The sequence below is a fragment of the Bos taurus genome, chromosome X, assembly GCF_002263795.3.
Source record: "Bos taurus isolate L1 Dominette 01449 registration number 42190680 breed Hereford chromosome X, ARS-UCD2.0, whole genome shotgun sequence".
NCBI lineage: Eukaryota > Metazoa > Chordata > Mammalia > Artiodactyla > Bovidae > Bos > Bos taurus.
The window spans coordinates 18011888-18038306 of record NC_037357.1 but is presented as its reverse complement, the minus strand read 5'-3'; the positions used below and the strand labels follow the sequence as shown (position 1 = coordinate 18038306).

General features: G+C 41.6%; 1 protein-coding gene and 1 long non-coding RNA gene across 2 annotated transcripts; one reads left to right on the top strand and one right to left on the bottom strand.

The window, feature by feature from the left end:
* Nucleotides 1–9210: 9210 nt before the first annotated feature.
* On the bottom strand, nucleotides 9211–17592 carry CCDC160 (coiled-coil domain containing 160). Its single transcript, NM_001195060.1, has 3 exons — nucleotides 17420–17592; nucleotides 16258–16315; nucleotides 9211–10249 (listed from the first exon to the last, which is right to left on the bottom strand). Exon 3 carries the CDS (start codon nucleotides 10223–10225, stop codon nucleotides 9254–9256), a length of 972 nt encoding a protein of 323 aa, NP_001181989.1. The 5' UTR covers nucleotides 10226–10249; nucleotides 16258–16315; nucleotides 17420–17592; the 3' UTR covers nucleotides 9211–9253.
* On the top strand, nucleotides 15006–16153 carry LOC107131993 (uncharacterized). The gene is made up of 3 exons (XR_001495526.3): nucleotides 15006–15092; nucleotides 15372–15504; nucleotides 15727–16153. It is a non-coding gene; the product is annotated as an uncharacterized lncRNA (long non-coding RNA).
* Nucleotides 17593–26419: the final 8827 nt, after the last annotated feature.

The window sequence follows — 26419 nt, the reverse complement described above, 5'->3', positions numbered from 1 at the left end:
AGGGATTTGCTGGGGGCACCCCCTTCAAAGCAAAAGACAACTTCTTATACTTGTACCTCTTGCCACAAGAGAAGGAATCATGACCTCTGATGGGTCTTCTTGGGTTGTAGAGGCAGTGTATCTCACATCCAGAGATTCCACTCCATCCCAAGTGACAAGGCAACACACATCAGCTATGACTGGGGCCCAGAGCAGTGAAGGGCTTTGCAGCAGGTCCAGGCTGCCATGCATGCTGCCCAGCCATATGATCTTGGCAGATCACATGGAATTAGAGGTATCAGCAGTGGGAAGACACAGTATGGAATCCATGGCAAACCCCCATGGGAGAATCACAATGCAGGCCCACGGGGTTCTGGAACAAGGCCATGCCATCTGCAGAAAAGAGTCACATGCCTTTAGAAAAACAGCTCCTGGTATGCTGCTGGGCCCTGGAGAAGATGAAACACCTGACCACAGGACACGAAGTAACCATGCAACTAGAATTATCTATCATAAACTGGGTCTTATCAGGTCCATTAAATCATAAGGTCAGGCAGACCCAGCAACAATTCATTACAAGATGAAAGGGAGGTATCCAAGGGTGATCATGAACAGTACTAAAGGGCATAAGCAAGTTGCCAGCTCAGGTAGCTCCGATGCCCATAGCACGCACCACTGATGCACAGAGCACCTCCCTCAGTTCATGCCAACAGCTCTTTGGGGACCCCCATCAGATGAACTGGAGGAGGAGGGAAAAGCCTGGTTTACAGATGGGTTGGGTCAGTATGTGGGCAGAAGTGAAAAATGGATGGTAGCTATATTAGCCTCCTTCAGGGGGTGGGGGACTTGAAAGAGAGTGTCACATGAAAGTCCTCCCAATGGGCAGTGATTTGGGTGATATACTTAATCACCCACTTCGGGTGGAAAGAGAAGTAGCTCTAGGTTAAAATATTTATACATTGATGGTCAGTGGTGAAGGTTCTGAATAGCTGGTTAGGGGTTTGGAAGGAAAAAGCCTGGTAGATGAGGAACAAGGAGATCTGAGACAGAAGCATGTGAATTGGCTCTACGCATGAAGATCTTTGCATCACATGTTAACATCCACCAGAGAGCATACTGCTCAGAGGAGGCACTGAATAACCAAGTAAACAAAACGACCTGGGCAGCCGACATCAGCCAATCTTTGTCACTGGCCACCCCAGTGATGGCAAGATGGGCACGTGAATACAGTGCCCACGGTGGCAGACTCAGAAGCTACACATGGCTCCAACAGCATGGACTCCTGCTTACGAAGGCTGATCTTGCTAATGCTACTGCAGAATGTTCAACATGCCACATACAGAGACCAACACAAAGCCCCCAGGATGGCACTATTCCTTGAGACCAACTGGGCACCTGGTAGCAAGCTCACAACATTATGTTCCTTCCATCCTGAAAGGGCCAATGGGTCATTCTCATAGAAACAGACACAGATTTCAAGTATGGGCTTCACTCTCCTGCCTGCAGGTCCTCAGCTAGCAACTTCTTTCTCAGGACTTATTATGGGATGCCATATAACATTGTATCACACCATCTGTGATGTCTCTATCCATAGATGATAGATAGGTAGACAGATAGATAGGTGATAAAGAAATGTAGAAGATATAGGTATAGATATCAAAATAAAATCTCTTAATGGTTCTACTTCTCTGTTTGAATCCTGCCTAATGCAGGAACTTACACTTACCCTCCCTGTAACTCTACAGGACTTGAGGACCTGGTTTCCAAAGGAGGCATCCCTTCTCTGGGGACACAACTAGAATCCCACTGAGTTTGTTTCCTTTCCTTTTCTTTTGGTTGCACTGTGCAGCTTGTGAGATCTTAGTTCTCTGACCAGGGATCAAACCAGGGCCCTGGCAGTGAGAGCACCATGTCCTAACCACTGGACCACCAGGGAATTCCCAAGAATCCCATTGAATTCTAAGCTACAGCTGCTGCCTAAGCCTTTTAGGGCCCTTGTGTCCAGTGTCCAGCAGGCCAGAAGAGAGGTCAGTGACACAGCAGGGGTAATGGACTCTGATTGTCAGGAGCAGGGCTGCTGTTAAACGAGAGCCCTGAAGAAGCGCGTGTGGAACTGTGTGGCCACTTGGGCCTCTGTGAGTTCTCTTTTGCCCAGTGATGACAGGAGGTGGACAGATACAGCAGCCTCAGCCTGAGAAGGGCATGATGACCAGGGGCTCCCTCCCTTCGAAGACGGTCTGGGTCAGGCCCGCCAGTAAGGCACTGAGGCCACCAGAGGGCGGTAGCACCGGGAGAGCATGACCTAGAACAGAGAGTGAAGGAAGAAGATCCTGTGGTTATGCATGCTGTCGTGTCTGACTTTTCGCAACCCAGCTGACTGTAGCCTGCCAGCCTCCTCTGTCCATGGGATTCTCCAGGCAAGAATACTGGAGTGGGTTGCCATTTCCTTCTCCAGGGGATCTTCCCGACCAGTGATCGAACCCACATCTCCTGCATTGGCAGGTGGGTTCTTTACCAGTGAGCCTCCTGGGAAGCCTAAGAAGCTGAAGGAAGGAGATGCTGAGTGATAATTGCAGCCCCAAGAGCAGCTGCAGAGGTGGTGGTTGTCGTCAGTCCCACGAACGTAACTCTTTTAAGTTTCCCCTCTGGAAGAGAAGCCTGAAGGAGGCCAGAAAGACTTTGGAGGACAGGGTGGTGGATGCAAAGATGAACCTCCCAAATCTCCTTAAGGACGGACTCTACCCGACAGAGGGGAGTGAGGGCTGCAGACATCTGTAGCCGTCAGCTCTTTGAGGAACAGCTTTATCCTCAGAGAGCCATTCCGCCTTCCAGAGACCGCCGGCATTTGGCGAGGCACAAAGGCCCAGCCATTTCCACCCAATGGGGGTCACTTTGATGGATAAAACTCCAGAGCTTCTGCCCGGTTGTCAAGACTTTGCTGTTCACATGGCAATTCCCTCTCTGCTCAATGTTGCTTCCTCTTTTCCTTCACAGGTGTCGATCCCTCATAAATTTCTGGGATCCTAAACTCCATCTTCTATCAGTGACCCAACAAGGCAAACTCCACATCTCCTGCTTTGCTAGTACACTGCCCTGCCTTGGCACAAACATATGAGCTGGAGCCCTTCAATCTCAGCTCTATTTATAAACATACCCTAATATATACCCAAAGGAAAAGATTTTAGATAACTCATGTTTTATGGGAGAAAAGTCCTTATGCTACATGTAAAGGTATTTTTGTACTCATTAAAACCACATAAAATGTATTATGCATTTTAAAAGGTTGATTACCTTATAACCAGAAATGCCCTCCAGGCTTACTGCTGACATAACCCACATTCATGAATGTCAAGAGCAGCTCTCCAGATTTTCTTCTACTTCATTATATGAAGGGGACATGTTGTTTTATAAAATCTTGAAAAAATTTGTAAATCTAAAGGAAACATTTTGTCTGTTATTGAAGATATTTTAATAAAGAGATATTGAAATGGTTTTTCGGAGAACTGTTTAGTTATGAATGAACACAATATGATTCCTTCATTGGAACTTTCAGAAATTTACCAGAGCATCAAGGAAAGAATAAGAGTGAAGTATATAAATTATCAGCATACTTAACACTGTCCAAGCGGTAAGGGGGGCTTAGAGCATTTTTTTTTTTTTCTTAAAAAGTAGCCATCTTTCAATGAAAACACTTTAGGAAGCAAAGATACAAAGGAAAAAATTGGGTAAAATGTGATTAGTAATTTTTAATTTTAAAGAAAAAACTCAAACCCCAAAGCTATGATGAGCATAGAAAGACTCCTTGTTGTTTACTAAGTTGGTTCTATTAGTGCTGGAGCTTGTTTTAGAGAGCTGTCAATTGGTCTTCATATTTCAACTGTTCTTGTTTATGTTACTGTATGTTGTGTCCTTCATGTAGACCTAATAACCCACCATCAGAAGATGTATACTTTATGGTCTTTTCAATAATCAGATGCATCTTCACTACTCAGCCTTGCCATTTAAGAGATGGTTGACTCAAGTTGAGTCTGGATTGTGGCAATAAACCAGTTTATCCTTGAGAAAGTTAAATAACCTCTATGGTGATTGAACCTTTGGCTTATTAATTTTTGTACAAAAAAGTGACCTGATATAATGGAACAAACATCACATGTGGAGTTGGCCAAGCTGGGTTTGAATTCCAGATCCACTGCTTACTGTGTGATATTGAAAAAGTCATTTAATATCTTTGAGCCTTGGTTTCCTCATCTGATAATCAAGGATTTTTGTGCAGATTACAGAAGACAAGGTACAAGGAAATATTTGACACAAAATAAATTAGTCTCCAACCAACAGTCCAAGTGCAGGCTACAGTACTACTGACATAAAAAAGAATCTCTCAGGTTATATCTTCTATCATGGTCTGGAATATACCTATTGTGGAGTTAGCAGGCATGGGCTGAAAGGCCAAAGAAATTCTTAAAAGTACCCCAGAACACACCCTCAGAGAAGCAGGTATAAACTGAGTCTCCTGGGAAATGCAACTTGAGCCCACTGAAATGTTGCAATCATCAAAAGTTGGGTGTGATCAATGGTGAGGAAGAGAATGAGAATGAGAGGGGGAGAGGAAGCGAGGGAGGAGGAGGCTGTGTGAACAGTAGCTCTGCCCACTCAACAGGGGAGACACCACCTTGATACTCAGTACGGAAAAAAGGGCACACCTACAGTACATGGGAAACTTCAGCTTCAGTGTCTTAAGAGTACAGAAAAGAAGACAATGACTTATTCTTATCCGAGCAGCTGTAGTAGTGGGTCCCCAGCTGCATGGCTCCTTGTGCCAAGGGGAAATGGAAAATACTATAATAGCCTCTCTTGTCTCCATTCCCTCTTCCTAGATGAGCTTTTTCCCACTGGAGCACTAGAGCGGGGCTTTCTTCCTCCTTCTGGTATTGTGCCTGCCAAGGCCAGGGGCCAGCCTTACTCTGACCTGATTGAAGGGGGGCTGGGTGGGCTCTGACCCAAGAAAATTCCCTTTGTCTTGAGGCCTGAAAGTCCATCATGACAGATTCACTACTTTGGCTTAAGCCTTCATACACTAACAAAATCAAAATATCGCCTCCCCCCCTGCAATTTGTTCCATCTTCCCAAATATATCACACACATCATTGATACACATCTTATGAATGAGTTTATCCTAATTCTCCAGAGAACACAATTTGAGGGTCAATAAATGTAAAAAGCTTAATGAAAATAATAGCTGGGAGGAGACAGATGGACTTGATCAACTTCCCCTTGTCAGTTATATGATAAAATAATAATAATAAAGATGGTGACATTTACTGACTGTATGTGATCTCATCTTATCCTTCTGACAACACTATTTATTAACCCCATCCTGCAAAGTGAGAAAATTGAGCTACAGGGAATCACACAACTTGACCAGCCACAGGGCTAGTAAGTAGATAACCAAAGTTTGGGCACTTCATCTCTGTGTTACACTGCTTCTTGAAGACAGGAGCCACTGTGGTATTTCTGTTTCATATCTCTCTTTGAAACCGGACCACTCACAGTGGACTTAGCTGGGTACTATGAAGACAATCTCTTAGATCTTTTGTTTCCAAAACAAAAATGATGGCAGCCACAGGTACAGTGGCACCAGTAAAAAAATGTTTCCTGCAATTTGTTATCTGGAATCTCGTGTTTATGTCACAAGAACTTCATTCTCCAGTTTATCTGCAAAAAGCTGGAATCCAGGCAGTTTTCAGAGTAGAACCTCGCATGGGACTTTAAAACGTAGTCAGCAGAATGTAACATCGCAGTGTTCTAATTCATTGCTGTTAAAGAGTTTTCTTTGAAGCCAAATAGACTTTGCACATTCACATTCCAGAAATGCCCCCACCCCTGCCCCCATGCTTTGCCTGGAAAAATCCTTCTTATCCTTCAAGGCCCAGCTCAAATGTCACCTCCTTTATGAAGTCCTTCCCAGCCCCACAGGCAGAATTAATTGCTCCTCCTCTGTGCTCCCACAGCACTTTGTATTAGCACTGCTAGTAGAGCCCTGGCCACGTTGTTTTAGTTAGTTGCATAAGTAAGGTCCCTGAGGTCAGAGACCTGTCTTACTCTTAAATCCTTTTATCCCCATATCCCTGGCCTAGCTCATACCACATTTCATCAAATCTAAAACCCCAGTGATTGTAAGATCCACCATTATTTTATGAACTACTAAGAGAGACTTAAAAAACCAAACACAGACAATTATACTATGACTTGCCATCAATTTAAAGATGTGCCCCAAATTCAGGGATGTTTATTTATTTAGTTATTTATTTATTTGGGGCTTCCCAGGTGGTGCTAGTGGTTAAGAAGCCGCCTGCCAATGCAGGAGACAAGAGATGCAGGTTTGATCCCTGGGTTGGGAAGATCCCCTGGAGAAGGAAAGGGCAACCCACTCCAATATTCTTACCTGGAGAATCCCACGGACAGAGGAACCTGGTGGGGTGCAGTCGGAGGGGTTGCAAAGAGTCATACATGACTGAAGCGACTTAGCACTTAGTATATCTATGTTTTAGAAGTGATTAACTATGGTAATAACTGCTCAGCAAATGTTTCTAGAACTGGGTTGTAAACTCAAGGTGGAGCAGCCATTCCTAGAGCCCTTGTTTTTGAATAATTATGGAATTGGGAGTTGATAGGGATGGTGTGCAATTGTATTGCTGATTTCAAATATTTTACCCAACAGATTGAAGGGATAAGTGGCTTGACATGCCATTCCTGTTAAGAAACACTGCCACATTGCTCATTCAATGGACTAGAAGGTACAGTGACAATATGTTCTGATCTAAATTGGGGGCCCACAATCACTCAAGTGAGTGTGATTACAGAGACAATGGGACAGAGTATTTGCATCAGCCTTGACTCTGGTTCTGTAAGCCAATTCAATCCACTGCTGTTCCCATCTGCCCATGAAGATGAACAGTAACTTCTAAGCTTTCTCTCAGCTTGCTTCAGCCCTGCTTTGAAAAATTAAAGCATCAAAAGATGTGGTCCTTTCTCAGCTCCAAACTGTTGGCTCTCCTTGGCCCTCTGGACTTGGTGATTTTATATTGTTCTCCCTGGATTGTTTCTGGATCTAGGCTTTCTAAAGGGCCTTTCCACAGGGTGAAGCTTGCTGGGACTCACCATCCCAGGCTGTCTCATCAGGACTGTTTCAGTTCCATCCTAGAAATACAAAGCCTCCCCCACCACTCGACCTAAGAGCTGGACTAAGTGATGCACTTATCTTTTCTGCACCTCCTAAAACCATACTCCTTTCTCATCCCCCAAGCACTCATAAACACATACACACACACACGCAAGATAAACCAAGTTGTCACCGAAGACTATCGATGTGTGGTTGGTTGATAGAAATTCTGGAGTAAAAACTTCTCTTTAGAAATTGAAATATACTAAGAGGTTGGAGCGTAATAGCTTAATACAATTTGTGAAATATTTTAAACATGTAAGCTTATGTGCACACTAGCAGTCAGGGGCTGAGGATCTTTGTGGGGGAAGGAAAGACCCTGGGTTGGAAGCAGTGACCATTAAAAGCCTGAAAGTCAGCTTCCTCTTTGAGCAGGCTGCCAGCTCCTGGGTAAAGTTATCACGTTGAAGTCAGAAAGTTCCAAAGATGATTATCTCCCAATTTAGTCCAATCTTCCCAGGCCAGGCAAGTTCTGCTCAACTCCAGGTCAACCTAGTTTCTCTCTATTCAAGTGCCTTCCCTGACCTTAATGAGTAAAAAGGAATCAAGAGAAAGGAGAAGAAATAACCTCATTTACTCCCTCTCCTGATTTATTATTGACATGGTATTCGGAGATGTTCAAACTATAAAAAAGAGCCTTTGTGCATTTCCTTTGAAAGGAGAAGCTCTGTAAAGTAGGTCCCCTGAAGTATTAAGAGCTGAATGCTTTCAAAGCCATGTTTTACTTGCTCGTAGGTAGTTATACACTTGTGATTAAAATCACTGTGATGAAATCACAGAATGTTAGAACTGAACAGAATCTGGATGATAGATCTACTTCTGCATTTTATAGATGAGGACTTTTAGGTCTAGAAGGTTAATTAGCTAGTTAGTAACAACAAAGCAGGTCCTAGAACTCAAAATGTCTAGACTCCCAGTCTGGGGATTTCCCGTGAGGGAAAATACTTGAACCCTTACAACTGTATCTCACCATCACAGGCTGTAATTACATTTGGCTCACTGGACTTAAAAATACCATGCAAATAGAGCTCCAATTACAAAAAAAATCTTGATTGATACAAACAAGTGCAACAATCGACTGGCCCACAGTCTCCACCAAAGGCCTGAGGCAGTACATTTTTATTCTTTTTAAGTAAAAAAGAAACTGTCATCGTCTGGGCTCTTTACACAGCTGGATTCCTGTATAAATCAAGCCAGCTCAGTAAAAGCTTACCTAGATGACATCCAACACCTTTCACTCCCTCTCAGCCAGCTGGTGAAGTAAACTGGACAGGAAGCTTACAAATTTTCCCCTGGTAGAATTTTGGAAGAACTGTGTCAACATCGCCCCTTGCTGGTCAACATAAGAAAATGCAAAAGCCAAGGCTGTCAAAATCAGGGCTCTAGCCAAGGTCACAGCCATGTCTCTAAGTTGTCTTCCAGTCTATGAGAACCATGGCCAGGTCAAGTGAGAAAGCATGGGGAAAACAGCAGGAAGGAGGAAAAGCCTGCATTTGGGGGTGATGTTCATCTATTCCTAATTAAGGATAGATCTCAGGGAAAGCAGATACCTTTTCAGTATCCTGTTGAGTCTTTAAGACCCATACACAAGTCATACTTATATCCATAAATGAAATTTTTATTGTTAATATCAATGAACACAGATAGAAGAATATTCATGTGCCAAGGAAATATTGCTCACAAGATCACAAATGTCTGTTAATTTGTGTTTATCAATGATTTGGTGAATTACTATATGTCTCTGAGTTAAAAACATATATATATACATATATATATATACACACACATATATATATATATACATATGTATATATATAAAGGGGTTTCTGAAACTTCATTTCTATTTGGACTTAGGCAATAACTTCATTAGAAAAAGAAAGCAGAAGCTTTGAAGTTAACATCTATAGCCTTTATGGGTAGCCCGATTCACCAAACATGAAAACTATATCCTGTCCCACACGTTTTAAGTCATACACAAGGAAAGCACAAGAAACACTGATTTGGCTCAAAGATTTGCCCAATGAAAGGATTTTTTTTATTTTCTTTTTTTAAGTTTTAAAAAAAATCCCCCATAAAGTTGTCAGAGGTACCTGATGGCATTACAGAAGCAAAGTGTTTCCTAAGCAACTCCAGGGCTCTGTTATTTCTTGCTTGTAGGCTCTTCTCTGTTCTCAGTTCATTCTTGATGGCAGTGAGCTCTCCACGGATCTTTTCCATTTCTAATTCATAATACAATTTCATTTCTTCTTTTAGGAATGCATTTCCAACCTCAGTCTGCCGCTTTAACTTCCTAACAGTTTCTTTTAAATCCTTGTTCTCAAGGCTCAACTTGTGGATGACCTCTTTGGCTTGCTGGAGCTCTTCAGTTAAGTTTTTAACATTTGTTGCTTTTTCAGAGAGGTCATTTCTTAAAGCTTGAAGCTCCCAGTCTGTCTTGGAGGTTTCCACCTCTGCTTCTTGAAAATTTAGGGGTTTTGTGGAGACTTCTTTTTTGGAGTTCAAAAGTTCTTTTTCTGCACTTTCAAATTCCTCTTCAATTTTTTTGCATTTCATATCAAGCACTTCCAGCTCTTCATTCAAAAGATTCAGGCGAAGTTTTGAAGACATTCCTTCAGTGAATTTCTTTTTCTTGTCTTTTTGTGGTGGAGTTGATAACTCCTTTATAACCCAGGTAGGAAGCTCTTCTGTGCTATTAAAGCTTTCTTCAGTTGCAATGTCTAAATTAGATGACTCACAGGAGACAGAATTTGTGTCTGCCTCAGTCTTTGAAATGTTTATCTTTCTCTCTATTAAATTTGATTCTTGCTCATTTTCATTTGGTTGGGAAATAAATTCTTTCCTTTTAAATTTATTTTCTTCTCGAAACTTTCTACTAGACAAATTAAATATTATTTCCATTCTCTTGACCTTATCTAAAGGCATTTGTTCAGAAGAAGATTCAAGCTGAGCAGCTTCGTTTGGAATATCCTGTGCACTGAAAAGAGGAGCAAACTTATTCTCCTTCCAGTGTTTTCTCCTAGCATCCATTTCTTCAGGTACCTCTTCCAATTCCTGAAAAACAAAATTTAAAATCAAGGCACATATTTACACTGGCAGCTGGGACAGTGGAAAGAACTAAGAATCCTGGCCCGTTGGTGAAAGAATCTAAATATTTGAGGGCTGGCACACCCTCTAATTCACCACGCGACTCAGGCCTCAGTTCCTTCTTTTATAAATGGAAAGGGCTAAACTGGCTAAGTTCTACAGACCCTTCCAGCTTTAAAGTTCTCTGATCCTATGAAATATAACCAATAAATGGACAAGCTTGGCTATTTATTATAGAGAAAATAATCCTATGAGAAAGCAACATGAAAACAGATTGCTTCAAAACAGTGTAAGTGATTTTTAATTAATAGGTAAGCCTGTGCTTCCAATGTGCTTGATTTTTTTCTAGTTCTTCTTGGTTGAACTACTGTTTATTCATTCTTTAAAGTGACTGAAACATCAGTGCTTAATGCAATGTGAGCTGTTTTTGGTAAAGTATACCATGCAGACTTCCTTATGACTAACTCTGCCAAGTGCCCTTCTGTCTTGACCTGTAAATTCCTGTTATTCCAGTCTTGGGCTTTGCTTTTAGACAAGACTGCCAAGTGTACAGAATTCAATCCATTTTGACAGCAATTTCATGATGAGAACCGAATGTCAACAATTGGAAATACTAATGCCACCAAATGGGTTTCTTTTTCCAAGATACTGACTCCAAGTATAATTTCTAGATGAAAAATTAGCATATTAAACCACAACCAACTTTCTAAATTTACAAAAGTTACAGGATATTTATTTTGTTTCCAAAGGAGTCTTCCCCATTCAAAGAGAGTCCATAACATACAGCTTTCCTAAAACACAAAAATATTTGATCAGTGACTACTTTTGAAAAAAGGGAAAAAGAAGGACCCAAGCAACACACTGATGGGCAACTGGCATCTGAAGCCACCAAACTGGTGACTGCAGTTACTGCTAAAGGGTGGGAAGAAAAAGGAGGGGATCACTTTATTCATTCTATACATTAAATTGCTGCAATATATTTGCAACATTACTACTGAGAAAAATCAAAGTATGTTTGCATCTATTCTTCCCATGCACACAAATGTAATTTTATCTTGGTAACAAAAATGGCAGTTGTGCTTATTTTTAAATTAATATTTTCTTTAGTATTATTAAAGAGTATAAATGTTATATTATATTAATTAATATAATATTTCATATAAAGATGCTAATAGTCATGCATTAGCATGACTGTAAAATTTTGGAAGATACAGAAGATCACAGACACACACACACACACACAGAAATATTCGTCATGATCCCATGGTACTGAGATAACCACTCTTTGGTATATTACTTCTCGATACTTTTTAACAAATGTAGTTTAAATTCTAGCAAGTTTTTCTTGCTACAGACAATGAGAGAATAAACTCAATACCTACATGCCTGACACCTTCCCCCGCAAAGAAGAGGGAAGGTAACTCATTGTACCCAAGGATATATCTCCACTGACAAGTATTTGGTTTCGAGGAAAGGAAAAGGTGCAAATATGCAGTGAAGGTGTTAAAATGATTGGTTTAAAAGCCATAACCCAAACTTTAAGTTTAGTCAATCAGACCACAGTAGTAAGTCGAGACTTGAAATTCATGATATGTACCAATATTTGCCATTGGAGCATCCTCTGCTTTCTCTTGAAATAGTCCTCTCTGACTTTGTTATCCTATTAGTCACCATCCAGAAGCATCAGTGATGTATCTGCCCTTAAAGACGAAGATGACCATAATCACACTTGCTCTCCTCTCTAGAAACATGAATGCAAATACTGGGGATTATTACAGTGATCATAAAGGAAACGAACAGAGAAAAGGGGAAAGATGCTAATTGCCAGTCACAGTTTTTAGCAGTCACATTTTTACCAGACAACTCTGTAAGAGTTTAAAAATGCATCTAGGGAATTCCCTGGCAGTCCAGCAGTTGGAACTGTGTACTTTCACTGCTGAGGGCTCGGGTTCCAACCCTGGTTGGGGAATGAAGATCCCACAGGTTGTGCTGCTGCTGCTGCTGCTAAGTCGCTTCAGTCGTGTCCGACTCTGTGCGACCCCAAAGACGGCAGCCCACCAGGCTCCCCCATCCCTGGGATTCTCCAGGCAAGAACACTGGAGTGGGTTGCCATTTCCTTCTCCAATGCATGAAAGTGAAAAGTGAAAGTGAAGTCGCTCAGCCGTGTCTGACTCTTAGCGACCCCATGAACTGCAGCCCACCAGGCTCCTCTGTCCATGGGATTTTCCAGGCAAAAGTACTGGAGTGGGGTGCAGTACTCTCTGACAAGTTGTGCAGAGTGGCCCCAAAAATGCTTCTAATCTGGTAGCACTGGGAGACAGATTACTATTATTCCTTCTACCAAATTCTGAGTGAAAGGTATTGGTGAGGTTGACCAGGAAAGAGGTGTGCAGCGGGGCAAGTCAGGTGAGGCCACTTTATACTTGGAGATAGCAATAATGACAAATCTGAGATAGGGGTCTGGCTGTAGATAAAGGTTAAAATAGAAAGCTCTTTTCATTAATGATTTTGCACCTTGAAAAAGTCACTCTATCTCCAACCCTCCCATAAATCTCTGGCTAAAAACTTATATATATATTTTTTTTTTTCAGTGTTACTATCTTTCTTTCCTGAGCCTCTGTACAATTTCCTGATACAGCCAATGCTTTTCACAGAACTGGGAACAGTCCACTTATTTTATAACTGAGGCTCAAAGAAGTGAAGTGACTTGTCCAAGTCCTCACAGCCTATAGTGGTAAAACTGAGACCCTGTCTCCCAGATCAGTGCTTATTCTAAAATTTCTCTTTATTCTTCTGATAGGTTTCATTCCACAGATTGAAAGAAAACAACCCACTATTTTCAGAGCTTAGGTATTTTTTAAAGGGCCACAAAAGGAGAGAGGAAAAATGAATGGGGGAGGGTAAGGAGAATTGCATGTCACATATCAAAGGACAGAACAGAGAAAGGTTTGAAAAGCCTTTTGGAATTTCCCTCCCCTGGCTTACACAGGGCAGGGTCAAGAGGTCTCTGAACTGCTTCTTTCTTTCTCTCTCCCTTTCTTTCTTTCCTTTCTCTTTCTTTTTTTCCTCTTTCATTGGCAAGATATGCTTTAAGGGATTGTTCCCAAATCGAGTCACAGAGGATGGCAAAGCCCAGACTGAGGGTAAAAGGTACCAGGCTCATTTTCTCTTCACAAATTGTGCTCTTTGTTTTTTCCACAGAACAAGTACGACATTGGTATTCTCTGGCAAAGACAAGAAATATGCTTTGAGACAATGACACTCCTTCCTCTATCCTGGCATGGCAGCCAGTTTGCTTTCAATAAACTTGACTAGGTAATTTGTCGCAGCATAAGGCAAATCAAACCAGAGCCGTTGAGAGAATAAGCATGCCTTTTTAGTGGGTCAATTGCTAACACTTTTTATTACAAGTGCCTACCCAACACAATATCGGGTGTTGAAGGACCTTCGGTAGGGGAAGGAGGTTCAAGAGGAATGAAACATTTAAAGAAAGAAACAACCAGGACACAGGAAAACAATATAAAGTCATATGACAAAAAAGACGTTAGTGGTCCTCTAAGCCAGTGATCTCCCAGAAGTCCTTGGGACTGCACTGCATGCTTGTCCATTATATGGCTACATGTATGCATTTGTGTCTGACGTGAATTGATAATGGACTCCTGATTATTCTAGTTAGTGTCTCTCTAAAACATCACCATTCATCCTCTAGTAACTTCCTTATTTTTGCAAAGGTAAAGTAGTAGTGCATCTTGGTGGAGTAAGGAAATTTATTGACTCATGGAAATGGTTTCTACTCACCTAAAGAATTTGGGAACCACTGATAAAATAAATTGAAAATGATTTATAATGTAATATAACATAGTGTAATTGTTGAGAGCTAAGCGAAGAGTGATCACTTATTGTGGATTTTTAGGCAAACTATTACATAAAAATCTTAGGTGAATGCATATCTGTCCTCAAATAGCTCCAGAAACTAATACACTGTTTATTGTGAAAGGAGAAACCCACTAAACTATCTCATTTTCATTTTCAAGGTATGGGGCCCTGGGGAATATGCTCATATTAAGATGGATAAGTGATCAAATATAGGAAATCTAATTATTTTCTAAAATATTCACTTTAAATTACATGCTTTAGAGAAATCTGATGACATAAAAATCAAAGATCTTTTTTCTCTATTTCCTTATCTCATTTACATTAGATTTTATTTCAAAATGTCAGGAGTATCTCTTTTGCATAAATCTCGATCTGCCTGCAAAAGGCAATTATGCTTCCAGGCAGGGGGAGCCAGGGACTGGGAAACCTCCAGAAGCTTTTTCCCATCTTGCAACAGTGCTTTGCCCCAAACTTTGTAAACTGGGAGTGATGTTTAGAAAAGGTCATTTCCAACCTGTGATGGACAACCTTATGTTATAACCCTCAGCACTTCAGCCACACTCAACTAAAACTGTGGCTTTTAGTGACAGCTTAGGGGCAATAAGGGGGAAGACAAAAGGCCCTTCTTAGCCCAGGGAACTTTTCCCCATTATTCTTGGATGGTTTCAGTTCTCTCAACCCTCAGAAAAACTGGTTGGCCAAGATAGGAATAGAAAAGCTTGTTACAAAGATCACTGGCCTTCCTTCATTGCTCAACTGTCCAATCTGTTCTCACATAAAAGCAGTAGTTCTCAACCTATTTTTCTGCTTCCCTTGTTCCCAAGCACAAAACCCTGCCACCATTACTCTCTTCCCTTGCTCCAGAAGATTCTGACCTGCCCCCTCTATGGGAGCTTCTCCATTATGAGGACTCTCCAAAGCTGTCTGAAAGAAGGTGGGTAAATATGTTTTGCCGTGCAAAATTGTGGGAAGAAGGAAAAGAAAGTTCTTGAGAAAGGAATTGTGTCAACCCTGGTGGAAAAAAGACTGAAGACGTCAGATATCTTGGCACCCACATTTTAGAACTTCATAGAAACTTACCTTTTGTGAACCTCAGTTTCTTCAGGTGTAATATACAGACAATACACCTTTTTCCAGGTGGTTAAGAAAAATTAGTGAAAATGAAAATGCAAGCAATTTTATACTGTACACAATGGGTTTTGTTCTTTTTTAGATTTTCCTTACCTTCCCTTGAAACATCAACCAACAACCCAACCCTTCTCCAAAGATATGTGCTTCAGAATTGCCAGTCTGAAGTCATCAGACCTCAGAAGAAGTCAGTTAAAAAAAAAAGAAGTACTGTTAAGGTAGGTAGAGGGGAACTTAAACTTGAATCTTACATTAATTTGAGCTGTATCTTCATGGAAGAATTAGCCCTAAATCCTGTAAGTTGTTGATGTCCCCAGATTTCCAAGCTAAATTTATTCTAAGCAGAAGAGTGGTAGCCTTTCTACACCAAAGAGATTTACATTTTTTTAAATCACTAATCGCTTTGCCATGAACTTACCAAATGTCCCAATGTTTTTCAGAGCCACCAATAAACATCTTAAAAATATTACAATTGGGGCATCAGTTTGAAGATTAGCAAGGATGACTCTGCAAGTTTTTTCTGTGCTTCAGCATCATTTCATACAGTTTCATTTTACCAATATGCTGAGATCTCCTGGCATCTTTTTCATCATTGTATCCCTTGTTGTTGCCTGGCACATAGTAGCCCTCAATAAATATTTGTTGAGTGAATAATTCTTAATATTCTTCCTGAAAATTCTATAATGTTTTGATTCTAATTGAGTTTCTGTAAATACTTGTAATTTTTCCTTTGGCTTATGAGGTTTTGTGGGTGGCATTTTAGGGAAAGAACTTTTATTTTTCCCTCAAAGTTTATTGGGCTCAGCTAAAGTCTTTAGGACACTTTTTTTTGTATTTCTATGAGGCTTTTTTGATAGTGTACTGACAGTGCAGACTAATGGTCTTGTTAAAAGATTGAAGATATTTGTTGGGTGAGGCTCTGTGCTTCTCAACACCCATAGCAAGCTATCAGCCAGCACAAGGGTACTTACAGTTCCTGAAGTCCAAGGTCTTCTGTTGGTTGCCACCGTTCTCCTTCTCCAGATTGAACTGAAAAAGAAAATGCCACAGCTTAATTAGAAAATATAATTAACAAGAATGACCAAATTGTGTTCATATCTGAGCTGTAGCTTAAAATTACAAGTGATAGCTTTAATGTTGTTTGGCTGATCTGAAATGCAACATCAGACACTTTGAAGCAAGTTTTCGTTTTAACTTGTCAACCCAATTTCCCAGCTATTACGCCATTAAGTCTTCCTTCCCCCAGCAATGCAAATATCAGATGGGACAACAATCATGGTCGCATCTTATTCAACACTGTACCTTCTTGCCTTTAGCAACTACTGAACAAATGAGCCACCACTAGCGGCCACAGCAACATGCTTGTTAGTAAGGAGCATGCCAAGAGCCACGTTAGCAGAGGCTGGAGCCAAGGCCTTGGCTCCCTCTCCCAGAGTCCAGTTATTTTGAAAAACCATTAAAAAGGAAAGGGATCCCAGTTTTTGCCTTAATCTCTCAGGGTCCTCACATATGAGCCAAGTGTCCACTTCACGGGACAAACTGTCTTGTCTATTGTTTGGCGGATATTGAGAGCGAAGCCAAGAACCATTGAAAACTGGGCCCTGTGAACGGTTCTTACCCCCAATTCTTTGTTATTAGTGTGGAATTACTCCTTCTAGAAGAAAAGATAGGAAGTCACCTTAATTCTGAAAGGCTGAGTACCGTATTAGTATGAAAGTCACATTTTTGCTATAAAGCTGCATCTAAGCATGCAGAGTTTGGGGGTTTTCTCTGTAAACGATTAACTAAACTCCTGCCACCGCAGCTTCCCGTGCAGAGGAGATGGTGAGGCTCGGGTGCTGCCCGGGACGCCACTGCAGGTGACACCTCCCACTTCCCCAGGCCCTACCCCCATCTACCCCTTGGCTGGGAGAAAGCAGGGACGAGGCCTGACCCCACCCCTCCTTCCACACCCCGACTTCCACGCCCAGTCACCTTCGTTCGCAAACGCCCGCCAGTTCCCGGCCGGAGCCCTAAAGAGTGAGGAAACCGCAGCGGGCGTCGAGGCAGGGAGCACGATGCCTCCGCCCGGGTCACCCAGGGAGGGCGAGGGGCGAGCCTGGGGAGCCCCGGCCTGACTGGGCTCAGACGTACCTGGTGGCGTGGGTGGGGTCCAGTGGGCCCTGGTCCCTCTTCTCCGAAGACGGCCTCCAGCAGCGGGCAGATGACCTGGGTTCGGCGCTGGCCACCGCGACCCGGCCGGGCCGGCCCGGAGCAGAGCCTCTGCACTGCAGCGCCAGCGCGGCTCGCGCCGTTGCCTGGCAACCGGCCGGTCCGATTTAAAGGGACCCGCGCGCCGCTGCCAGGCGCGCGGGGCCCTGCGCTGCTTGGCGGTCGTCACAACCAGCCTGAGCACTGAGCATGCCCGGTGGGGCGGGCGCTGCGGTGGCTTCTGCCTGCACGAAAGCCGAGCTCGAAGAGCAGGAGAGAAGAGTCAGGGAGGGAAGGAGCGAGAAACTGCGAGGCAGCCCCACCCATGGTGGCCTTATTACGGAGGGTGTGGGTGACTCACAAAGCCACCTGGACTCTGCGATTGGCGGGGTGGGGGGGGGAGTGGCACACGGATAATCCCTAGGCCTGCAGTTTAGTAACGTTCCCTCGAGGACGGTCAGCTCTGGAAGGTTGCCTGGATTTGGTTCGGAGTCCCTGACAACGTGGGAATTACACGCCCCCCCCCCCCCGCCCCCCGCACATCCTTGCCAGTCAGCACAATGGTCTGGCCGGAATTTCTGCCTCTGACCGAGGTTCTAAGGGCCTGTATCAGGAGAGCATGTGTCCTGGTCGCGCCTATGGGAGACCAGGCTCGTTCCCCAGCTAGCCCATGGTGTCCTCACCCATCACTCAGGAATTTCTCTAAACCACTCTTGCACCTATTTGAATTTAAAACCAGTTGCTGGTAAATGGGCGTCCCTGATGGCTCAGATGGTAAAGAATCTGCCTGCAACGCAGGAGACCTGGGTTCAATCCCTGGGTTGAGAAGATCCCCTGGAGGAGGGCATGGCAACCCACTCCAGTATTCTTGAAGGCAACTATTCCAACACTGGGCTTCTCTGGTGGCTCAGACAGTAAAGAATCTGCCTATAATGCAGAAGACATGAGTTCGATCCCTGGGTTGGGAAGATCCCCTGGAAAAGGGCTTGGCAACTCACTCCAGTATTCTTCCCTGGAGAATCCCATGGACAGAGGAGCCTGGTGAGTTACAGTCCATGGGGTCAAAGAGACAGATAGGACTGAGCGACTAAAACACACACACACACACACATTCACACACACAAGAGTCCAAGCTACTGGCAGTGTTAAGTGGTTTCCTTTGATCAGTCCCCAAGCTACTCTCTTCCAGCTTCAAAGGTTGTTCACAACTTTCCTGATTTGGTTGGGGAACAAGCCCATGTTCTTCATCATGTGATAGATTTAAGTCCTACTATTTTGTTAAATAAATTAATGATCTCTTCAGACTTTGACTAGCCTTGTTGCCGAATGATGATTCTTCCATCATCAAATTGGCTACACACACTGACTATGCACCTTGGCTATAGTCTGATTGGTACCCAGCCTGGGCTTAACGGAAAGATGGACTAGACAAAAGTTGTGAGGCCTGAAACAAAGAGAGACTGGACTGTCCAAAATAATAATCCTAGTGACCCACTCCAGTACTCTTGCCTGGCAAATCCCATGGATGGAGGAGCCTGGTAGGCTGCAGTCCATGGGGTCGCTGGGAGTCGGACACGACTGAGTGACTTCACTTTCACTTTTCACTTTCATGCATTGCAGAAGGAAATGGCAACCCACTCCAGTGTTCTTGCCTGGAGAATCCCAGGGATGACGGAGCCTGGTAGGCCGCCGTCTATGGGGTCACACAGAGTCAGACATGACTGAAGCGACTTAGCAGCAGCAGCAGCAGCAGTGACTTTCAGGAAATCTGGTATTTTCTAGGAAGTAGCAAGGTGAAAAGAAACTTTGACTCTGGAATCTCAAGTGAAAGGAGGTTTATACAATTTAAAAAATGACAGTCTAAGGGCTTCCCTGGTGGTCTAGTGATTAAGAATCCACCTACCAATGCAGGGGACACCATTTCCATCCCTGGTCCTGTAAGATGCCACATGCCAGAGAGCAACTAAAGCCTATGTGCCTGCAACCAGTGAGCCGCTGTAACTGGAGAAAGCCTGCATGTAGCAACAAAGACCCAGTGCAGCCAAAAATACACAAACAAATAAATCTTAAAAAATAAATAAAGAGAAAAGGATTTTAAAAAAGAAAGTGACAGTCTAATTTTTCAAGACCTAGCAAGGGAATGACAGAAACAAGACCAGGATTCATTTCAAAACTTCTTGGGAATCAGATCTAACAGGTGTTTGGTGGCTGACAATGTTGCGTTCAGATGCCCGGAGGCCTAGTTCTCAGTCTTTTTTTTCCTCCTTAGAGAACCAATGTCAACAAGAGTTGGCAGCAGGAAGAGGCTCAATGCCAACATTGATTTTGTTATGGACCCCATCAGAATTAGTTTCTGGGATTCTGACAAAACTACTTTCCTTGACATTAAGTCTCCAAACTACTTTGCATTTTATCATGTCTATTTTCGTTCTTTTAAAAGGGTTTCATTTTTTTCCCCTGATATAAGATCCTTTATTAATATAAGAAAAGCTGCTGCTGCTGCTAAGTCGCTTCAGTCGTGTCCGACTCTGTGCGACCCCAGAGACGGCAGCCCACCAGACTTCCCCACCCCTGGGATTCTCCAGGCAAGAACACTGGAGTGGGTTGCCATTTCCTTCTCCAATGCATGAAAGTGAAAAGTGAAAGTGAAGTCGCTCAGTCGTGCCCGACTCCCAGCGACCCCATGGACTGCAGCCTACCAGGCTCCTCTGTCCATGGATTTTCCAGGCAAGAGTACTGGAATGAGGTGCTATTGCCTTCTCCGAATATAAGAAAAGAATGTTTCCTAATTGCTCTGTGAGTCAGTTTCCCTGCTCATACAATAGAAGCTATAATTGTACCTAACTCATAGGAATGTTGTGAGGATTGGGTGAGTTAATATCTTTAAAACCCTTAGAGTAATCCCTGACATGTTGTTGTTCAGTCGCTAAGTTGTGTCCAACTATTTGTGGCCCCATGGACTGCAGCATGCCAGACGCCTCTGTCCTCCACTATCTCCCAGAGTTTGCTCCAACTCACGTCCACTGAGACGGTTATGCTATCTAACCATCTCATCCTCTGCTACCCCTTTTCACATAGCCAACCCTATATAAATGTTTGCTGTTATCATTAGTACTAATATCATCTTGTCTTATAAATTCATTACCCTCCTAAAATATAAACACACTGATGGAGGGCACTTCTATGGCAGTCCAGTGGTGAGGACTCTGCTTCCGTTGTAGGAGGTCACTCCTTCATGTAGTCAAGTATCAAATGGCAGAGAGTAAACAACAGTGAGGACAGAGATTTGTTATTTGAAGGTACTCAGACTTGGAGATAGGTTTTCAAATATGGAAGACAGAAAACAGTTTACCCCTCTAGAACCTTTATCAATACCAAAACAAGGCATGTGATAGTAACAAGATCATACAGTCACACAATGGAACCCAATCTTCTTGTTTTACCAAATAGGATATTGAGACCCAGACAAGTAATGTGATTTACTCCTTGATCACACAGCAAAATAAGCTGCTTTTTGATTTCCCTGGCAAACTTGCTTGAGTAGTCTCAAATGCAGGATATTTGGGAGAATGAAAAAATACACATTTATTGGTATATGCATCATGTTTATAAATATTTAAATTATTCATGCAGATAATAACAGCGAATATTTCTCGCACTTCATATCCTATACATCAGCAGATTCTGTTGGCTGTACCTTCATAATGTATTCAGGATCTGATGGCGTCTCACTGTCTCTATTATCACCACTCTGATCCTGACCCCCACCATCTCTTGCCTGGACTATGGCAATAGCCTCCTAACTGCTTCCACACTTGATCTATATTAGTTTCCTAGGGCTGGCATATCAAAGTATCACAAACTGGGCACTTAAAACAACAGACACTTATTCTGTCATAGTTCTAGAGGCTAGCAGTCTGAAATCAGGGTGTCACCAGAGCTGACTCCTTCTTGAGCTTCTGAGGAACAGTGTGTCTCTCCTAACTCCTGGGAGTTGCCAGCCATCTGTCGCCTTCCCTGGCTTATAGACACATCACTCCGATCTCTGCCTCTGTGTTCTTGTGGTGTTCTTATGTGTCTGTGTGTCTCCACATAGCTATCTCTTCTCTGTGTGTGTCTGTGTGCCCAAAGTCCCCTCCTTTTGTAAGAATGTTAGTTAACTGGGTTAGGGCCCACGTTAATTCAGTACGACCTCATCTTAACTTGATTATATTTGCAAAGACCTTGTTTCTAACAAGAGCACATTCATAGGTACAGGAAGAGGGGTAAGGACATGATGATATCTTTTGGGGGGACACAAGTCAACCCACAACCCCCTCACCATCTATTCTCAACACAGATCCAGAGAGACTGTTATAAAATACTAAGTCAGACCATGTTACCACTCTGCTCAAAAGCCTAACAAAGGCTTTCACTTTGACTTGTTGTAAAAACCAAAATCCTTATAACAGCCTACAAGGTCCTACAGGATTTGCATGGAGAATCCCCATCCCCTCTTTCTCCACTCCCACCTCCATACAATACCTTTTTGACCTCCTCTCCCGCCACTTTGTCCCTTGATGACGCCACTCTAGCAATACTGGCTGCCTTGTTCCTATAACACCCAGGCACCCTCTCACCATTAGGGATTTGGCTGCCTGTTCCCTCTGCCTTGAATGCTCCTCAAAAAGTACATGATATTCACATATCTTATTGCCTTACCTTCCTCAAGTGTTTGTTCAGATCTTAGCTTCTCTGTGAGACCTACCCTGACCCTTCTATTTAATCCTGTCAACTTTCAACCTCTCCAGTGTTTCCACTTCTCGTTATCCTACTCTACTTGAAAAAATATAGCACTGTATCACTTTTGAATGTACTATACTGTTTTTCTTCTGTTCTCTCCATCCACCCCCCTTCCAGGTTGCTCTTTACTACGCTCCAAGAGGGCACGATCTTTGATTTGTTCACGGATCCATCCCAAGCATCAAAGTGCCTGGCACATGGTAAGCACGAACAAATATTTGTTGAATAGGTGAATGAATGAATGAAGCTCACACCTTATGCCAGGAATGATTCCTTTAACTTTCACAAAAATCATATGACCTAGGTGCTATTATTATCTACAGTTTTGGGTGAGAAAACTGGGCCACAAAAAGGTTAAGTAACTAAGTGCCTAAGGTCACAGGGTTAGTGAGCAGCAGAGTTGGGGTTTGAACTCAGAAAAGTCTGGTTTTCAACAACTATACAGCATTGACATATAAATGGCATCTGACCACAAGTGCCTGGGAGACCCTGTATCTCTTGTTCTGACATTCACATTTTGCAACTGCAGGTGATGCAAAGTAGCCATTTTACACTATTGCCATATGTTGCTGAGATAGTTTGATGTTGTTTGTACATTGCACTGAACAAACTCTGGAGACTTGTTATCTGGGGTCAGATACCAGCTCCACCACTTAGCTCTTATGGGTCTTTGTTAACTTCTTTCTATGCCAGATTATTCATTGGTAAATGGGGAGTAATTATAGTACCTACTTCACAGGGGGCTTTGAGGATAAATTAGTTAATATATGTAAAGCAATTAGAACTATACTTGGTAAACAGAAAGCGCTCAACAAGCCTTAGCCACTGCTAGTAGTAGTGGTGTATGGTTGAAGTGTATAATGAAGGTATCAAATTTTGATCCAGTCTTGGCTGTAATACAGAAGTTGTTATACAGACAAGGCTTATCTTTGGTGTTAGAAGTTAGATTAATAGTTCTCTTAGGGGAGATAGTGACTGAGAAAGGGTACCAGGTAGGCTTCTGGGGTTTTTGTAATGTTCTATTAATATTTCTTGACCTGGGCGTTGGTTATATGGATCCTTTTACATGTAAAAAATCATGAATTGTACACTGGAGATTTGCAAATTTTTTTGTTTGTGTACCTCAATAAATATTTTATTTAAAAGCAACTGAAAAAAAAATAAAAGCAACTGAATCCAGCCTTATATGACTTTCTTCTAGTGTCTCTATTCTTTTTCTTCAATTTCACCCCAACTTCCATTTATTCAAGCAACAATTGCAGAGAACATATATGTTTTATGTATATATATAAATTAAATCACTTTGCTGCACACCTGAAACTAACACAGTTATTGTAAATCAACTATTCTTCAATTTAAAAATAAATTTTAAAAATCAATTGACTATACATTTGAGGGTTTATTTCTGAACTTTCAATTCTATCCCTTTGATTTATATGTATATCTTTGTACCAGTACCACACTGTCTCGGTTCCTGTAGTGCTGTAGTCAGTTTTGAAATTGGGATACGCAAGTCCTTCTACTTTGTTCTATTTCAAGGTTGTTTTGATCTCCTTGAATTTCCATATGAATTTTATGCTCAACTTGTCAATCTCTACAAAGACATCACCTGAGATTTTGGTAGAAATTGCCTTGAATCTGTATATCAAGTTGGGTTGCATACTGTTCTATGATATATACGTTTCCCATTCTTTTCCTTTCAATATTTTTGCTTTCTTATGGTTTTTAATATGTCTCAGTAAATAACTGCCTGTATGTTTCTAAGACCAATCTGACATCTTTGTTCATTTCAGCTAGTTAAATACTTTAAATACTTAAATATTTGGTTTAACTTTATAGCCTTACTTTTGTTCTATAAGCTCCTCTTTACCACGTTTCTGTCCTTTCTTTCTTACCTTTTTTTATTCCATGGTTTTCTTCTCTTCTAATCCCAAGATTATGCCCTCTGATTTTATTTTTAAACAGTTATTCATTACTGAGACTGCAGTATGAAACCTACAAAAATTTAGAACTAATCAATACTCTTCAGACAACAAAAGGACCTTTAAATACTAGGTTCATTTACTGCTCCCTCTCAGTTTGTGTTGTTATTATATCCTAATTCTATATATTTATATAATTTAACCCTCTAAGACTTAATTATTTTTATACAGTTAATATTTATTTAGATTTATTCATATGTTTTCACTTGCTTTGCTCTGTTCTTCTTTTTACATCTCTGGCATCTGCAGTAACTTATTTTGCCTTTGAAATTTCCTAAATGAGATTCTGGTGGCAATTCCTTTCATTATATTTCACCGTCTTAGCTGAAAGATATTTCTGCAAGGCATACACTTGTAGGTTGATAGTTCTTTTCCATTAGCACATTAAAGCTATAATTCAATTGTCTTTTGGTTCCACCATTGTTGGGAATCAGCTGTCAGTTAGCTGTCTGATGTCTCTCCTTTCTTTGAAAGTAATCTGTGTTATTTCTCTGGCTGCTTTACTCTGTATCTCTGCTTAGTTCTGAAAAGCTCTTAGCTATTACCTCTACTTTCTTTTTAGAACTCTGATTAAGTGTATAATTCAGATCTATCACTCTAAATTCCAAGTTTCTTTCTTGGAAATTTTGTTTTCTTTTATCGGTTGATTTTTTGATCAGAAAAAAAATTTATTATAATATCTACTAGATGTTATATTATACACCTTGGATTGAAACTTATCAAATAGCAAAGCCTGTCTATAAAATTACTTTGTAGACTCTTTCATATATTTTACCTCTTTGCCTCTCTGTGCTGATTTCTGAATAATTTCTGTTTTTAAAAAAACTGAGGGACTTCTCTGGTGGTCCAGTGGTTAAGACTCCACATTTCCACTACAAGGGACATGGGTTGGATTCCTTTGTGGGGAAACTAAGATCCTACATCCCACACGCCATGTGCAGTGTGGCCAAAAATATTGAGGTATTATTGATGTATGACATTATATCAGTTTCAGGTGTACTACAAAGTGATTTGATATTTGTATATATGGTGACATGATCACCATGATAAATCTAGTTAACATCTATTACCACCACAGTTATAATTATTTTCTCATGGTGAGAACTTTTAAGATTTATTGTCTTAGAAATTATTTCTTCTGAAATGTCTTCCAATCCACTAATTCTCTAATTAATTGTGTCTAATTTGCTATACATCTCTTCAGTTTGAGTTCCTTGATTTTTTTAACTTTCTGAAGTTTAATGAAATAATTTTTCAAATATGGTAATTCTCTAGAATTTCTTGTTTCCCACACACATTTTTATTTCTTTAAACATAATAAGTATAGAATTTCATATTCTGTGTTTAATAATTCCAAAATCTAAATTATTTCAGCATATGGCTCTGTTGTCTGGTACTTTTGCTAATTCTCACTTATGGTAATTCAATTCCTTTTTTGATTATTAACTTTTTTTGTGAGCTGCTCATTTTCCTTATAAAATAATTTGGACAAATTCTTTGAGATCTTGGACAAAGAATCTATGTTTGCTTTTGCTAGTTGTCTGGAACATTAACTTGCCAGAATCACTTTAAATTTATGACTAGAGATATCTTGGAGAAGGAAATGGCAACCCACTCCAGTATTCTTGCCTGGAGAATCCCATGGACAGAGGAGCCTGGCAGGTCCATGTGGTCATAAGAGTTGGACATGACTTAGTGACTAATACCACCACCAGAGATATCTTGAGTCACCTCAGCAGTGTGATTTGGGGCTACAAGATGACAGTTTCTGGGTCATCTTTTTCCTCCTTGTCCTGCTTGGCATCATCAAGAAAATATTCCTTTGTAATCCCTGGGGGAGTGGGTAGGAAAGCAAATTAAGTTCTCATTTATTGAGGGTTTATTCCTTTGGGGCACTAATTTAATAGAAAAAGATTTCTATTAGACTGTTCACCTTTAATTGGTCCCTGGGCTTGCATCTTTTACCCCTATGTTGTAGATGGCTTTTGCAAAGTTGAACTCCTCAAACACCCAAATTTCTCAGTTGTTTTCAGGACAAAGCTGGTTTCATGACTTCACTTCTCTGTGTTCTCAGAGTCTCAGAGGTTTTATCCTGATAATTCCTTACCTTGTAGATCTTTAAGGCTTTTCCAGTGGATGTTTTCTATATATGAACCGTAATTTTTGTCGTCTTCAGCAG

Bases quoted from the DNA above. Each gene is read 5' to 3' on its own strand.
- CCDC160 (NM_001195060.1), bottom strand. From the start codon at position 10,225: ATGGATGCTAGGAGAAAACACTGGAAGGAGAATAAGTTTGCTCCTCTT.